This window comes from Bos javanicus, chromosome 10 (assembly GCF_032452875.1).
Source record: "Bos javanicus breed banteng chromosome 10, ARS-OSU_banteng_1.0, whole genome shotgun sequence".
NCBI lineage: Eukaryota > Metazoa > Chordata > Mammalia > Artiodactyla > Bovidae > Bos > Bos javanicus.
In genome coordinates this window covers 84,066,952-84,084,062 of record NC_083877.1, presented here as the reverse complement: position 1 = coordinate 84,084,062, position 17,111 = coordinate 84,066,952, and the positions used below count along the sequence as shown (strand labels likewise).

Genomic DNA, 17,111 nt, shown 5'->3' with positions numbered 1-17,111 from the left:
CAAAAAAACAGGTAACAATATTAACCATTAGCTTGTGTTGTAGCCTGAAAATTTACCTGGATAAATGTACCTCTCTCTTACCAAAAGCTGATTTAAAACTTGGAAGTTCTGAAGGTAAATAAGGAAAGGTCAGAGAAATAAATTAATGGAGGAAAAAAAAATTAATTCTTGGCTTGCAGAACATTCCAAGACTACTTATATTCTCATATAAATTCTTTCTGGTCTTAGTTTGTGCAAGACGAAATTGGGTAACTGGAGACTGCCTGTTTTTAACACATTTCTGAAGGAATGGTGTGCAATAAAAGTTACTTGAAATCGAATTATTTGCCTGGCCTATACCACATATTACATCAGTTCTCTAATTTAGAGCCACTCCTTCTCTGGCCACTACCCAGAACAACGTGCTGAAACCTGCGGAAACCACAGTCAGCGCAAAAACTCCAAGTCCCATAATGCTCGAGAGCCTGTCTCTAGCGCCTCTTCGCAGGAGCCGCGTCTTCCGTATCGGGAGTTGTAGTCATTCAGAGGCTTCACTTCCGGGAAGTTGGGGAAGGGTGCCACTCCGAGGAACTACACTTCCCAGGAGGCTGTGCGCACGCCTCTCCGCCCTCGCCGCTGTCAGGCTCCACCTCTCCCGCTCCTCCCTCAGTGGGCTGCAGCGCTCACGCCTTCCTGTTAGTCCGAGCAGGGAGAAGTTCACTCCGATCAGCTGATCCTAACTGACAACAGGAGAGGAGGAAGCCCGGGAGGCAGCGAAGGAGGAGGGGGGGCTGAGATGGAGATGGGGATGGATCCACCGGTGCCCTGAAGAACAGCCCCCGCCTCCACCGGCGCCCCGTGGTTCCCGGACGCCGCCTCGCCGCGACAGAACTGCTTAGTGGTGGGGTTCCCGGGCCGCCGCGGTCGGGGAGGGAAGGGCACGGCCCTGCGCCGGGCGAGCGATAGCCCTGGAGCTCCCTCTGCCCCCGGGAGGAAGGGGGGGGCGGGTGCGGCTGGGGTGGGGGTGGGGTGGTATAAACAATGGATCCGGCTCTGGCCTCTGCCGGCGTGGGGGAGATTTGGGGGGACCTTCTTTGTTCTTAGATCCTGCTCCAGCCCCTCGGGTTGAGGTGGTGTTGCCTGGGAGGAAGGAAGGGTGAGAAATCCCCGGCTGGGGAGAGGCAACGAGGTGGGAGGCCGAGTGGGCAGACTGTTTGCTTGGGTCTTGGTGGGCGGAGAGGTAGCCTTTTGAAGGTTGGTTTTACATTTTTAATCAATTGTGACAATTTTGATTTTTGTTAACGTTGCGGGAGCTGCTTGGGCACGTCTGTGATTAGGGTGTAAATAAGGTCTCCTAGTCATTCCTTTCGCCTTCCCTGTTTATCTAAAAATTAGAAGGATAGATTGATTTCTGTATGGGAGGAGTTGAATACCTGAAAGGAGGGCTTTACATTTCGTTGGAGCATTAGAATGGGTATCCAGGCGAAGGGGAGTTAGAAATATGATTGTAGAAGGGGCAAAAGCCCCTTTCTTGCTCCACTTATTTTTCTTTCTTTTTTTTTTTTTAAGTTATTTTAAAGTTGGGTTTTGAGTGACAAAGAGAAAAATTATTTAACTCACTGCATGCCTGGCTTTGCAGTGGGCCATAGTGAAGGAATTCTGTCTCCTGTCGCTCCTTTTTTGCAATTTGAGAAAAGGATGAAAGGAAGTACAATAGTTGTTTTTAAGCACCGTAGAATGGTGGTGACTCTTTCCAGGTTGAGAGTCCTTAATAGGCATCTGTCTAGAGTTGAAACAGCCCAGTTACAAGGGTCTTTGGACCTGCCCAGGACTTTGATGGAGCTAGAGTTTATTATTATTGCTTCTGTAGCTTTTTAAAGGCATCTTTCTTCGCCTCTCCCAATTGTGGAGTGCAGGGACGGGTGCAGAACGTTGTCCCTTCAAGGACTGTTTGCTTAGTGCTTTCGATCTGAATCTAATAACTCAAGGAACAGAGAATTTCAGTCTGGGAAATAAAGCGACAGAGTCTGTTAAGTGCTTTGATCCTATAGGTAGTTGTTTTCAAAAGGAACAGCCTTAATCATGATTTTGAGGAGAAATTTCTAGGATCAGAATGAGTCAGTATTTAAGTTTCAAGAATGAAATTTCTCTTGGGAGTTTTAGCCTCATATTTAATCACAATCTTTTTATAAAGGTGCACTTCTTTTAGATGAGTGAAATACTTTTCCTGCCTCTATTGTAGGTATCCCCAGAAATATTGACTTGAGGTTGGATAATATTGAAAAGCTCCTGACCACTCTTTCATTACCAAAACCTTGCGACTGAGGCCCCACCCATGAGCCCACCTCAGTAAATCCATCAGATCTCTCTCAGATAGCCATAAAAGACCCTTTCAAGTTGATTTTGACCACATATTTGCCTGCACTTTATGGAAGATGAAACTATCAAACCAAATCAACGTTGCTGCTGATTCAAGAGTCTTAGAGGCAGAAAATTAAACATTGGAACATTTGTGAGTGTGTGAAGAATTCTAATAGGACATCGATTGTTTTTTTTTTTTAAAAACAAAACACATTTTTTTAGGGTATTCAGAACCCTGTGGAAGTTGTGTGCAGTCTTCAGACTCAACACCTCTGTCTTCACTTCCCCCGGGGAAAGCCCAGTTACCGTTACATGGTAGGTGGTTTCCTTCCAGTCTGAATATGAGTGCCCAGACTTCCCCAGCAGAGAAGGGCCTGAATCCAGGGCTGCTGTGCCAGGAAAGTTACACCTGCAGTGGGACTGACGAGGCTGTCTTCGAGTGTGATGAGTGTTGCAGCCTGCAGTGTCTCCGTTGTGAGGAGGAACTCCATCGGCAGGAGCGCCTGAGAAACCATGAGCGGATCAGACTCAAAGCTGGCCATGTCCCTTACTGTGACCCCTGCAAGGGCCCCAATGGGCACTCTCCAGGTGTGAAGCAGAGGGCAGTGGTGAGGTGCCAGACCTGTAAAATCAACTTGTGCCTGGAGTGCCAGAAGAGGACTCATTCTGGGGGTAACAAAAGGAGGCACCCCGTTACTGTGTACCATGTCACTAAGGTCCAGGAGTTGCTGGAAGAGGAAGGGATGGATGAGGAGACCAAGAGGAAGAAGATGACTGAGAAGGTTGTGAGTTTCCTCCTAGTAGATGAAAATGAAGAAATTCAGGTAAGCGCTCAGTGATCTAGGATTCATGTGGTAGTGGAGGAGATGTGTTGTTGGCAGGTGACTCTCAGGGAACGTCCAGGAGGAGCTTACATTTTAATCGCTAAGAGGCAAGACTTCCGAAAGCTTAAGTTGCATGGAGTTAGATTCACTTACCAGCTGCATGACCTTGGGCTGAATTATCAGTACTTTACCCCTTTGAGTCTTAATGTTCTCATCTGTACACTGGGGACAGTGCCTACTTCATTGGGTGGTCATGAGGAAGAAATGACACAGTGTTTGTAAAGCCTGTTAGATAGTGAATACTCAGTATATGATAGCTGTCATTATTATTATTAGGATTATTATCAGAAAGAACTGATTTAGAACCATTTTCTGAATGAGAGCACTTTGGTAAGTTGTGAATACATGTGAATGAGGAGAGACTGTGTGTGCAGAGAAAGAAACACTTTTTTGGTGGGTCCCAGGGGAGTGGAAGGCTGTAAATCATAACCCTGCTAGCTCCACTGGGAGACAGGTCTTTGAAAAGTGGGCATTTCCTAAGGGTAGTACCCTCTCCAAATGGGCTCTTATTCTCATATATTAGCTTCTGATCAGTAGAGGCCAGTAAGGGCATCTGTGATTACAGGACTGGAGAAATATTTAATTCTGGGCTAGGGAGAGGGTGGTGAGTGATAATAGGAGCAAGTTGGAGAGATGAAAGTGTGTGACAGTTGGGCCGTTTGGTAAAGGGGGTAGATGAATGAATGTACTCTCCACTGAAGCTAGCTAGTATCATCATTTCTATACTTCGAATGAAGACTGCTTGAATTCACATCCTGGCTTCACTTACGGACTGTATCACCACAGATAAGTTATTTAAACTCCGTGCCTCAATTTTGCTTCCACATCGTAGTAGCAATTGAGAGGATTCAAAGAAATTAGGAATAGAAATGGAAAGGCCCTTATCACCGGGCCTGGCATTTGGAGTCAGCATCAGTTTGTTGTATTTGTCAGTATCAGGGAGTGTTTGTGGTACATTCAGTACTTTTGGTTGTGATGACTCCTCAAGCCTCCAGATTGGAGGAGTACATTTGTAAGTTACCACTTGGAAACTGTCTAATTACCCTTGAATATTTTTCATCTGTCTTTTTCCTCTTTAGATAAGATTATGGAGATGAATTGCATCATGATTTCTATGTACATGTATTGTCAGCTACTTTGCTAACACAGGCTTTTCTTTCTTGGCTGAAAGGAACTAATAGAGTTATGGAAGAGTGACCCAGATCCCCTTCTGCCTCCCTTGTTAGCAATAATGTCTCCTTTATGGATTATGCTCTAATTGGGTGACAGTGTGGACTAAATATTTATAAATGGAACACTTGGATTTGGATGTTTCTTGTTGGTTTTACCACCAGTTCTCTTTAATGTGGAATACTTTGCAGTGTTGTCAGTGTCATAAAATGAGAGGAAGATTTGGGATGACCAGTAATCCTCATGGATACTGTGTCAACACCAAAAAGAGTGTTTCTTAAGGGGAGGAGGCTGTATTTTTTTTTTTTTTGTAGCGTTGATACATATTTCTTAGTAGAGAATTAAGAAAATAGAAGAATGTATACCAAAGAAGACAAATCCAACTGTTTGTGCATCTGTTTTTCTTGTAATGTGTCATATATATATATATATTATAATTGGATTGTTCTGTAAAGATTTCTCCTTCATAAACATTGACTACTTCCCAGCAAATATCAGTTTATTAATTGCAAGCAGCTTTGGTTGGGACTAATGGATTAGATGAGAATTTTAGGTGGAGATTTGTTCTCATAGAGTCATAGTGGTAACGTACGTGGAGAAACTATCTGGTTCCCTTTTCTAACGTGAAGGTCTGAAACAATTAGAGAGGTGATTGTCTGATATAAATCTAGATGATGAACTCAGCTCGATTGTAAACTCTTGGAGAGCAGGACCCTGTGTTGTGCCCTGGGTCATACAATGGTGGACATATCAGCCCTTAAATACTTGATTGGTGATGTCACATGTCAGCCTCAGTTTTTTAGAAATGAATATCACACACATACTTAGTAAAAAGGCTAAAACCATATGAAAGGACATACAATGACAAGAGTTCCCCTCCTACTCCATGCTCTTGGTCTCTTGTTAGAACATTCACCATTAACAGTTAACTATGCGCCCTTCTAGAATTTTTGTCACGTATGCTTATGAATATATGTATGCATCTTTTAAATTTTTCAACAAAAAGGGAATCTAATATACTTGCTGCTCTGTCCTTGGCTGTTTTTCACTAGAGGATACTTGTAGAACTTTCCTTATCTGCACTTTGGGGTTTACCTCATTATTTAAAGGCTGCCTAGTACTCGGTTGAATGGTTTTTCTATAATTTTAGCCTATTATGGGATGTTTGAGTTATTACAACCAGGGATGTATTGAATATCCTATAAATCTATTTAGATATGGAATCTTTGTCAAATGATATGTGCATTTTAGATTTAGATTGATACTACCAAATTTCTGAACCTTATTTTCTTTGTTCCTGCAGTGCTTCTCTGAATCTCCCCTGGGTTCTGGTCTTGGCTCATCATAGTTAAAATTTAAAGAGCTCTCACTGTGGTACTTGGCACCATGCATAGCATTTGCACTCATTGAATCCTGATGACAGATAGCTCTGTATTAGTTTCTTACTGTTGCTGTAACAAATTATCACAGATTTAGTGACTTAAGACAAGTTTTTCTATTATAGGTCAGAGATCAGAAGTCCTAAAATGGATTGATGGGGCTGTGTTCCTTCTGGAGGCTATGGAAGAATTTGTTTCCTTATCTTTCTAGCTTTAAGAAGCCTCTTGTGTACTTTGGCTTGTGGCCCCACCACCCAGCTTCAAAGCTAGTAGTGTTAACATCTTCTAATCCCCCTTTCCATCTTTTTTCTTCTGCTGTCACTTGCTTCTCTGCCTGTGGCCCTTCTGCCTCCCTCTTGCAAGGATCCTTGTGGTTACATTGGATTCACTTGGATAATCCAGCATATTCTCCCCACCTCAAGGTCCTTAATTCAGTCATATCTGCAAAGCCTTTTTGCCCCATGAAGTGACAGATTCGCAGGTTCTAGGCACTAGGATGGCATCTTGGGAGGTGCGGTGGGGGCAATTTCACCCTACCACAGCCTGTGAACTAAGTGTAAGTCTTAGTAAGTTCGGCAGCTGTAACAGAATAGCATAGATGGGGAGGTTTATTAACAACAGAAGTTTATTTCTCATGGTTCTAGAGGCTAGGAAGTTCAAAATCATGGCACTGATAGATTCAGTGTCTGATGAGTGTTTGGTTCATGACAGCTGTCTTCTCATCATGTCCTCACGTTGCAGAAAGAACCTCTCTGGAGTGTCTTTTATAAGCACACTAATCCTGTTCATAAGATTTCTACCCTCATGACTGAATCACCTCTCAAAGGCCTTACTTCCTAATGCCGTCACATTGGGAGTTGGATTTCAACGTATGCATTTTAGGGGAATACAACATATCATCTAGAAGCAGTGTGTTTTCTCGATGAGGACACTGAAACACAGAGAGATGAAATGACTTGCCAAGGTCAAGTTACAATAAGTGGCAGAGGATTTGCGCTCCAAGATCCTTGTGCTATAATACTTCTGTTCTCTCTCACCAAGTCATTTAAATGTTCTAATCAAACTTCATTCTGGTCAGTAGCATCAGCTTACCAATTCCTCATGGCTACTGTGAGGATCAAATGAAACACAGCTCTGTGTAAATGCAAGACTGTTAGCACTGAAGAACTCCTTCCTCATATCAGTGAAGATTTCATGATTTAGGCCCTGATTTTGCTTTTCTCTGTATGGTTCTAGGCATTTGTGGGCTTTGATCATTTTCAGTTTAGTTCATAGGGATGATTTTAGCAGCTTGTAGGCTGTTACTGTTATGTGAGGTTCCCTCAAATTCTCTGGCCTAGAATCTCCTAAGATTTTTTGTTTGTGATCTGAATATTATTTAGTTTCTTTTGGAAGACCTGGAAGGACAAAAAGCTTCCTTTTGGAGGTGACAATTTTATCATTGACCCGTTGCCATTTGAGTGTATACTGGAATGGCAAATTTGGGGAGAGATTGACTTGTAGTCTCAGAAGCAGGAACTCATTGGTGGCTCTTAAATGGACACATTTGGCCTACTAGCCAAAGACATTTCATTCATTCATCACCTTTATGGAGTATATCTGCTGGTGCCAGTCATTTTCTAGACTCCAGAGATAAGGTTTGGTCCATGCCATCATAAGAGCTTACCATTAAGGGAGGAAAGCAAAGTTCACACATGTAAAACACATAAAAAAGGTGGTTTCGCTGTATAATCAAGGAAGAGTGACTGAGAAGCCACTTTTGCCAGATGGTCAGGGAAGGTTTTATTGTAGAGGTGACTCTTAAGCAAAGACATGATGGTTAATACCACCTGGGGAAATAGACCTCCAGACAGAGGAAAATGAGAACAGAAAGCAGGTAGGCTGGCATGTTTGAGTAGAGAAAGAATGCCTGTGTCGCTGGAGTGAGCCGACAGAGAGTGGTGAAGATGGAGGTGCAGAGCTAGGCAGTTGCCAGATGCTGTGGGGCCTTGTAGGCCATGGAAATAAGTGTGGTTTTAAATGTTGTGGGAAGCACCAGATTGCTTTATGCTAGAAGGTCACTTGTGCTGATGGAAGTTTTTTAGAGATGCTCTTGACTTTGGTGTGAAGACTAGGAGACTTTGTAGTGTCTGGGAGAGGACAAGAGGAAAGCAGGGAACCCACTTAGGAGGCTGTAGCAGATGCAGAGGGGAGAAGGAGCCTGGAATTGGTGCAGTTACTGTCATGGTGAGATGGAAAAACATTGATGAATTTGGGACGAAGTTTGGATGTAAAACAGGAATGCTGGTATGTTGGGTAGGTGAGTGAAGGAGAGGACTCCGTAGTGACTCCTAGGCATTTGGTTTGTGCAAATAACACCTGCTTAAAACCCCAGGTTTAAATTGATAAAACCCCAGACTTAAATTGATAAAACTTTTAAGAACTCAGTTCACATAATAAAGAAAAAGTTAAAGTAATCTCATTTGTTACTATCTAGCACAGTAGTTCTCAACCAAGGGTGATTTTGCTTGCCCCCAGGGGTAGGGGTGGGGGGGCATTTGGTAATGTTTGGAGACTCCTCTAATTGTCACTGCTGGGGGATCAGGGATTATGTGCTTCTGGCTAGTGGGTAGAAGCCAGAGTCCTGCTGAGTATCTTAAAATGCATAGGGTAACCCCCACCTAGAGAATAACCTGGTACAAAATGTCAAGGGTGCTAAGATTGAAACTGATCTAAGAGATGAAGATTTGTTCTGATAGGAGACCTGGATTCCAGTGAAGTGGAAAACATTTAACCAATACACCACTTTTTATTCCGTCTTCTGGTTCTTTCTGTTCCTCAGAAGTAATTTAGCTGAAATCAATATTATCTTTTGGCATATTTTGTAACCTCTCTAGTGAAATGGTTAGACCTTCTGTGTTGTATTCATTGATTTTTCTAGACATTACTGGAACTGTAGTTGGAAAACCAGAGACTCATGGGTCCATTATTTAGAAACTCACAATACGTAAATGATCCACACTGACAAGAGATCTATAGTTTCTTGAAGTTAGAGACAACGCCCTTAGCAAATAACTCAAAGGTTAGAAGAATAAAGTTCTAACAATTAGAGTTCTTAATGGAGGTAGGGGGTAGTATTTTCCTCTTTGTTGAGTCTTGTGAGGGATTCAGACATCTTGTCTTGCTGAAATATTTCTAGTCACAGAAATGGTGAAAACATTCATATACTTTTATATATATATATATAGAAAACAAAATTATACATTTATATGTACACAGATCCACATCTAATATATGTATATATAAATACTTAAACCCCAAGTTTTTCTTTCTTTTTACAACCACTCCATTCTCCACTGTCTCTTTTCTACAAACTTGCTATCAGAACAGAGCAGCACACTAACAGTCTCTTGCCCCTGTTTCATCCTCATGCTAACTGATCCCCAGTGGTAGGAAGGCTGTGTGCTCTTCATGCCAAAAAGCTCTGGAAGTTAAATCCCCTCCTGCTGAACATGTGGGGTGATAAGGAAGCCCACTGACCCAGGAGTGGTCCATGAGACCCTTAAGAAAGTGTCTCCTGGGGTAGGCCTTCCTAGACTAGAAATCCAGAGCCCTGAGCCCTGTCTGAAAGGGAAGGCCAGGGTAAGCCTTCCTGTCCTTCAGTGAAGTCAGTGGTGGACCTCATCTCACTGAGACCGTTCCTTTAAGAAGACCCATCACGTTGTTTGGCTGCTCCACTTGTTTACAGTCCCAGAATAGTGTGGCTCAGAACACTGGGAGTTGGCCTTTTTTTTTTTTTTTTAATTGGCTTAAAGAGACATTATTCTAGTGGGATTCAGGAATGGAAAATAGCTGAGGATGTTTTTGTACTGTATGGGAATCCTTGACCCCAAACAGGCTGTGCTGGTCTGTCCCATTTCTTTTCTGCTTCTGTCTTAGACTCATCTGCGCGTGACCCCCTGGGCCTTGTCCTCTGCTGCCTGGTCTAGGGTACCTTCCAGGGGCTTGCTCTTCCCAGGACCTCTGTTTCAGAGAAGCTGGCAGAAACCCCTCAGGACTTAACCGGTTGGTAGGTCAGGAACCTGGGGATCATAATTATCTAACTTGTGGAACTTCCTTATTTTTCTCTTCGAATGGTCAGACTATTATAGTATAAGGACTCATTTTGGTACTGTGGCTGGTTAGCCCTTTGGCAAATTCTGGTCAAAACACAAATATATTTATTCTTGGTTATTAGGTGCCATGTTAAAAAATGTAACAAAAAACCCCTCCCATAGATCTGCTTAGGAGCTGTCTGTCAAAATAATAAGCAGTAATTGGTACAACAGCAGAGACTCCATCTCCCTCCACCACCTTTTACTCATAGAAAGCCAAGTAAAAGTCCCTTTTGTTTAGTAATAGTAGTTGGGGGAGGGCATTGTATGATATTATTGGGAAACTGGGGTTGAGGATGACTCAGACAAACAGGAAGATGAAAGAACCCCTATTATATGCCTCTAATTTCTGCTCAGCATCTTGTGAGCTCACTCAGCCTTGGGCTTATTCAGTTGTAACAGACTTCTGGCATTTAACCTGGGAGGCTATTTTTTTAGTCCAGGGCTGTTTAAAATTTGACCCATGCAAGCCATCAAAACCACTGTGAGTCAGCTTTTCAGGGAACCTATCTTTAACTATTTCAAGTTACCTCCAGTTTGTATGATTCTAATTTTTTTCTGGTCTGTCAGTTCCTTGAAGTGATTGATTTTTTTTCTGGAATTTGGTAAACATTTGGCTTTTTTGAGTCGGGGTTAGTATCCTAGGCAGATTTCTCATTAAGTTGACGGTGTATGTTTCCCTGTGGCTGCATCTCCGGGCTGTGCTACTCTTGAGTTGGTCCTGCAGATTGTGTCATGTGGAAGCCTTCTGATGGCTGGCTGGACTCTTCTGGGGAGTCCTGTCTGCTTTGGGAACAGCTCCCAACAGATCAGTTCCAGCTGAGGTTGGAACTGCTAAAATGTATTGAACACATTTGATCAATGGGGGGCAACCAGCGGAAACCTAGTGGGTGAGATCACAGAGGAGGGAAAGAGATAGAAAGTTTTCAGGCAAGACAGATTGGAAAGACCTATGGGAAGGGACACAGAGGAACTTTTGGAGGCAGGAAAGGGTGGGTGTTTCCTTGGAGAATGTTTTGTTCATTTTGCCCCTCTTTCCAACAGCTTTTGGCCAATAATTAAGAGGTTCCCTTTGACCTGTTTGTGAGGTCAACTTGGTGGTAGCTGGAATCCTTGGTGGTGGCAGAGAGGTATACCCACCATACGTAAGCACTTGGCCTCTGGCTTGAATTGATGGAGGATAATTCAGTTTTCTTGTAGCTTCTGGAATTTTTTTTTTCCCCTCCTTCCTAATTTTCTTTTGCTTGTGACTGGGTTATTGCTGTCTTTCCCAGGAACTTGACTCTTAGAGTACTTGAACAGACGGAGCCTGGTTCTGGCATGTAGTCACAGATACCCCAGGTTCAAGTTAAGAAGAGAATAAAATCCCAAGCAATTCAGCAGTCGTAGAGTATTCTAGAAATTCCTCTACCTCTCAGCCCATTCTCCTGCCTGGTGAATATGTCATCCAATTAATACATGGCTGAACCGTTTTCCATAATCTCTTATAACCTTTCTTTTCAAAGAGTTTAATTCAGTTTACCTGTGTCATTCAACAGCAGTCATAAACATTTATTGAGCGTCAATTTTCTGCCTTACTAGTTTGAGTAATCGCTCTGAAAAATGCTTTAAAGTGAAAATTCAGAGGTTGAGCATGACTGGGGAGGGGTTGTGGGGCCTTCTTTCCTGGGAAGGCCCTGCTGTCTTCTGTCCTTGTCTCTGAGCAGAGGCTGCTTGAGGATCCTGACTGTTGGTGCGCACCCTTTCTGGTCCCGGTGCCTGGGCGTTCAGTCTGTGGCTGGTAGGTCACTGGGCGCACTCATTCCTCCCCGTGTCCTTAGTCAGCTCTGTTGTTTGGAACTGGATCACCTCATGGGCAGCCATAAAGACAGCCTGCTTTGCCTTTCTTCTTTTTCCTTCCCTCCCTCCTCCTCCTCTCCTTGTTTCCTTCCTCCCCTAATTCTCTCTCTCTCTCTCCTTTTCCCTCCCTCCCTCTAGACTCTTCCTTCCCTCTCTCCCTCCCTCATCTCTTCCCTTCTTCTCCCCCCTACTTCATGAATTATGAAGTTAAATCTACCATTGCCAGGGGAAAAACGTTTCTTTCCAGTGCTACATGTAAAATTTTAGGCTTAGTAGAAGTCGCTCAGTCATGTCTGACCCTTTGCAACCCCAGGATTGTACAATCCATGGAATTCTCCAGGCCAGAATACTGGAGTGGGTAGCCATTCCCTTCTCTAGGGGATCTTCCCAATCCAGAGATTGAACCCAGATCTCCGGCATCGCAGGCGAATTCCTTACCAGCTGAGCCACCTGGGAAGCCCAAGAATACTGGAGGGGGTAGCCTATCCTTTCTCCAGCAGATCGTCCCAACCCAGGAATCCAGATGGGGTTTCCTGCATTGCAGGCGGATTCTTTACCAGCTGAGCTACAAGGGAATCCCTTTAGGCTTATGTACCATATTCTTTTTTTTTTTTTGGCCACACCATCATGCAGCTTGGGGGATGTTCCCCAATGAGGGATCTGATTGAACCCAGGCCCTCAGCAGTGAAAGAGTAGAGTCCTAACCATTGGACCGCCAGGGAACTGCTTATGTACTGTTTTGGACTGTTCATACATTTCTTCTCCTTTCACTACCATGAAGATTGCATTTACTGCATTTTTTTTTTAAAGGATTGATCTAAAGAGATTTGGCTTTATAGTGCTGCCTTCCTTGACCACCAGATTTAAAACAGCAACTCCTGCCTGTTCCTATAGTCCTACTCCTCTTTCCTGGTTTTTCTTCACTCTGCTTATCATTGTTTGACATAACATGTACTTAAAACCAACCCTTGTGGTATAACTTACACATAATATAATATGTACATCAAAAACCAGTTTTTTGGCTTCATCCCATGGCCTGTAGGATCTTGGTTCCCAGACCAGGATCCAACCTGAGGCCCCTGCATTGGAATCTCGGAGTCTTAACCACTAGATCTCCAGGGACGTCTCTGTAATACACACCTTTTAAGTGTACAGATTTGTGAGTTTCAACAAATGTGTGTACACCTGTGTAACCACCTCTGCAACACTCGAGATGTAAGTACCACACGCTAACCAATTGCACCCCTGGGGCCCCCATAACGCTCAAGGTATAGAGCGCTTCCGCCCCCTCGGAAGGTTTCCTTCTGACTTCCCCTAGGAAGTCAGTCCCCAGCAATCACTCATCTGCCTTCTACAGCTGCAGATTTGACTTTCCTGGAGTTTCGTGTGAATAGAATAATTTGGTGCTGCTTTGTATCTGGCTTCTTGCACTCACCATATGTTTTTGAAGGTCATCCGTGTTGTTGCGTGTCTCGGTTCATTTCTTTGTGTTGCAGAGAAGTTCTATTGTATAGATGTACTGCAATTTCTTCATTTGTCCAAGGACATTTTGTTTGCCGTATATATTGTTTGCTTATGGTCTTTCTTCTCCCCATTAGCATGTAAGCTTCCTGAGGGCAGTGATTTTTTTTATAGGGGTGTAATTCATGTAACATAAAATTAACGATTTTAAGCGAACGATTCATTAGTATTTGGTACATTCAGTGTGGTGCCACCACCTCTGTCTAGTTCTAAAACATTTTCGTCATCCCAGAAGAAAACCCTGTACCAGAGGGCAGTGATTTTTTTGTCTTTTTTATGCAGTATTTGTTATTTTCCAGTTATAAAACTTACATAGACTGGTCATGTTAAAATACTGAAGATACAGAACTACAAGAAAGTATCCACTTCTATCTTAATTTTAGAATGAAAACCACTAGTACCTTTAGTTCTTCTGAATGTTACATTTACTCTTTGAGTGTGGCCTAGAGGCAGACCAGGGCACTGCAACATCAGTCGGCACTTAACAGCATTTACGGCAGGCCTCCGCTGTGCTGAGTGCTTGCTGTGCATTCTCTCAACTTAATCCTGGCAACAATCCTGTGAAGTAAATTACATTGTTACCCTCATTTTACAGATGAGATAATGGAGCCCAGAGAAATTAAATAATTTCTTTAAGGTTTTTCTGAAGTCAGTGAGTGGTAGAGGCAGATTGGACCCCCTCTGCTTTTTTTTTTTTTAATATATATTTTTATTTATTTGGCTGTGTTGGGTCTTAGTTGCAACATGAGAACTCATGTTGAGACAGGTAGGATCTTAGTTCCCCAACCAGGGATCAAATCCAGGTCCTGTGCATTGGGAGTGCAGAGTAAACCCACTGGACCACCAGGGAAGTCCCCCCTCCACTTTAAAAAAAGATATTTTCTTGGCCACACTGCACAGCATGTGGAATCTTAGTTCTTCAACCAGGGATCGAACCCATGCCCCTTGCAGTCTTAACCACCGGACTGCAAGGGAAGTCCCCAGATTGGACCCTAAGGTGTAGCCTTCCCTAGAGAGAATATAGCATCTAGACATTCTGTTCTGTGTTTATTCACTTACTTAACAAATAAGTACAGATTTCCTATTGTGTGTCAGGCCCTGTCTTAGGGCTAGTGGTAAACAGCATAGCTTAGACCCTTGCCAACCTGGAGTATGCTCTAGTGGGAAGCTGGAACCAGGAATAATGGGAAAATGTTAACAGAGGTGGTGGGTGGGGACTGGAGGCTCTGATTAAGAGAAGGGTAGAGAAAATTGCCCATGGCGCGATCCAGATGGAGGTGGATCTGAATCGAGCTCTCACTTTTTAAAAAATTAAAACATTTCCTTTGTGGTTTATCACAGGATACTGAGTATAGTTCCCTGTGCTCAGCTCTGCTGTCTTCTGTCTAGCCTGGAGTTGTTACTACTAATCCCAGAGCCTTTACCAGAGCTTCCGTCTGTTTCTATAGCTGGCCAGATATGAGTATGCCATGCCACGCCACTGAAAGGGGGGCATCTTCCATTTGGAAGCTCCTTGGAAGAGTTCCTTGAGGATGATGTGGGTCTTGAGGATGATGTGGTATTTCCAATCCCCAGAATCTAGCATTGCTTTGGAAAGCTTTTCACTCAGATATAAATGGACAGCTGAACTGGGTGAGTTGGGTGAAGTCAAAGAAACTGACCATGGAGCTAAAAATGACCCGTCTAAAAGAATTTGCTTTGTGGATCATCCCTACATAGAAACATTTCTCTTTCCTGCTAGAGGAGCTGCAGGCAGCACTGTGAGGTCATATGTCAAAGGCACCACTGGTAGTTAGAAGACATGGGAGGAGAATTCCTGACCTCTCAAGTAATGGAACTCTTTTGAGGACACTGGAGTGGAAGAAAATGATCTTTGCCCTTACCAAATGCGCTCAGTGTGTTTGTGAAGCCAATCTTGTGACTTTAGTGGTCTTAAGAAAACATTTGATTGAGAAACAATTGTTTTTTACATGAAACTTGATTGGCACATGTGTGGGTAAACACAAACATGTACAGTCCTTGGAGGATAGGATGAAACGTAATTTTCTGAACTAGCTGGGTTGGGGGGAGCAGGTTTACTAGAACTTTCTGGCAGTAGGGATTTGCGGTTGGAAGGGAACCTCCTTTGATTTTGGACTTTAACAGTGGACTGGGTCCTGATCTGTTTGACATTGTTTAAGTAAAATTTTATCTGAAAATTAGGCCATGGACTTAAATCTTTGTATGGAGTTTTTTTCAACATGATGAAAATAGCTCTGGATTTTTCAGAGAAGAGAGTCCTCACTTTTCACTTCTCCTTTCCTTCCTACAGAAGATGGAAAATGTTACCTAAATTATACTTAGGTTGGTCTTACACTGTTAGATTAGTGCCAGATTCTAGATGAAGCTTGATACATATTTGTTGATTGGTCAACAGAGAAAAAACACAGCCTAAAAGTTGAGAATTAGGTTTTACTTGGTGAGTTTACTGAGGAGTATAGCCTAGGGTAGCCTCTCAGATAGCCCACTCCAGTACTCTTGCCTGGCAAATCCCAGGGACAGAGGAACCTGGTGGACTGCTGTCTCTGGAGTTGCACAGAGTCGGACACGACTGAAGTGACTTAGCAGCAGCAGCAGCCTCTCAGATGGCTCAGAGGAACTGTTTCAAGGAGTTGAAGGAGGAACCAGCATACAAGGGAGTTTTTGCTGGGGGGAAAAAAAGAAAAATTTTCTAGTCCAACATCAAAAGATCACTGCTAATCACAAAGAATAGAAATCTCAAGTTAATGATTTCAGTGCTTTTCTGTGGGAAGATGCAAGAGTCTGGGCTCATTGAAATTATTCCTTTGATGTACACCTTTACTATCTAGAGTCAGTATTCTGTTTTTCTCCATCCTGAATCCCCTCAGGGTGAACCATGGCAGGAGGGCTGGGGTGGCTGCAGTGACTGATGGCTGGATGGAGGCAACATTAGTTGTTTACCACAACGGCAGGCAGCGTTCTTTGTTTACTGAAATGGCAAACAGCATATTTTTTGTGTACAGGTTAAATGAAGTAATCAAGTTCTCATTTCCTTCTGAGATAGTGGTTCCAGTTCTGCCAAGATTGAGAATCTGGTTTGGTTTCTTTGGGTTCTGTCTCTTCATTGGAGCTCAGGCAAAAATGGAATGAAAGCAGAATAAACCAGAGTAATTGTTCAGTTCCTAAGTTGTGTCTGGCTCTGTGACCTCATGGACTGCAGCATTCCTAGCTTCCCTGTCCTTCCCTGTCTTCCAGAGTTTGCTCAAATTCCCATCTTGAGTTGTTGATGCTGTCTAACTATCTCACTGGCTGCCGGCCTCTTCTTTTGCTTTCAGTCTTCCCCAGCATCAGGGTGTTTTCCAGTGAGTTGACTCTTCGCATCAGGTGGCCAAAGTTTTGGAGCTTCAACATCAGTCCTTCCAGTGAATACTCAGGGTTGATTTCCTTTAGGATTGACTGGTTTGATATCCTTGCAGTCCAGGGGACTCTCAAGAGTCTTCTCCAGCACAGACCCTCACGTAAATGTAATTAGTGGGAACTTAACTTTGGGGATAATTTATCTATTTTGAGTAATGTTAGAATCTCAGTGGAGAGGTATAAAATCATCTTTGTTGTCCAAGGGTGGGATTTACCATGAGCGCTGTGCGGGGCGGAGCAGTCATGCCTCCCTTAGCCCTTTCATTACTTTGGGAAAGGACCTGATTTTTGTCCTCAGCTATAAAAACTTAGAGGACTGCGTGTTTGTAATTGGTGCAGATCAGATCCTCTGCACCCAGAGCGACCAGAACTGAGAGGACCTCAGTCCTGTGTTTCTTTCCTTTGGAGTATGTTCCGGTGTCTTTAAC

The 17,111-nt window shown here is 43.3% G+C and overlaps 1 protein-coding gene across 3 annotated transcripts in view; it reads left to right on the top strand.

The window, feature by feature from the left end:
• The first annotated feature begins 597 nt into the window (after positions 1 to 597).
• Positions 598 to 17,111, top strand: part of ZFYVE1 (zinc finger FYVE-type containing 1) — a 44,873-nt gene continuing 28,359 nt past the window's right edge. For 2 of the 3 annotated variants that reach the window (XR_009738807.1, XM_061429347.1), the window contains exons 1-2: positions 598 to 880; positions 2,222 to 3,164. Coding sequence is in view for 2 of the 3 variants with exons in the window: in XM_061429347.1 (XP_061285331.1) it covers positions 2,682 to 3,164 (483 nt within the window). In the remaining variant the exon portion in view is untranslated. Of the gene's footprint in view, positions 881 to 1,019; positions 1,136 to 2,221; positions 3,165 to 17,111 lie in introns of those variants that run through there. The other variant, XM_061429348.1, reaches the window with a different exon arrangement.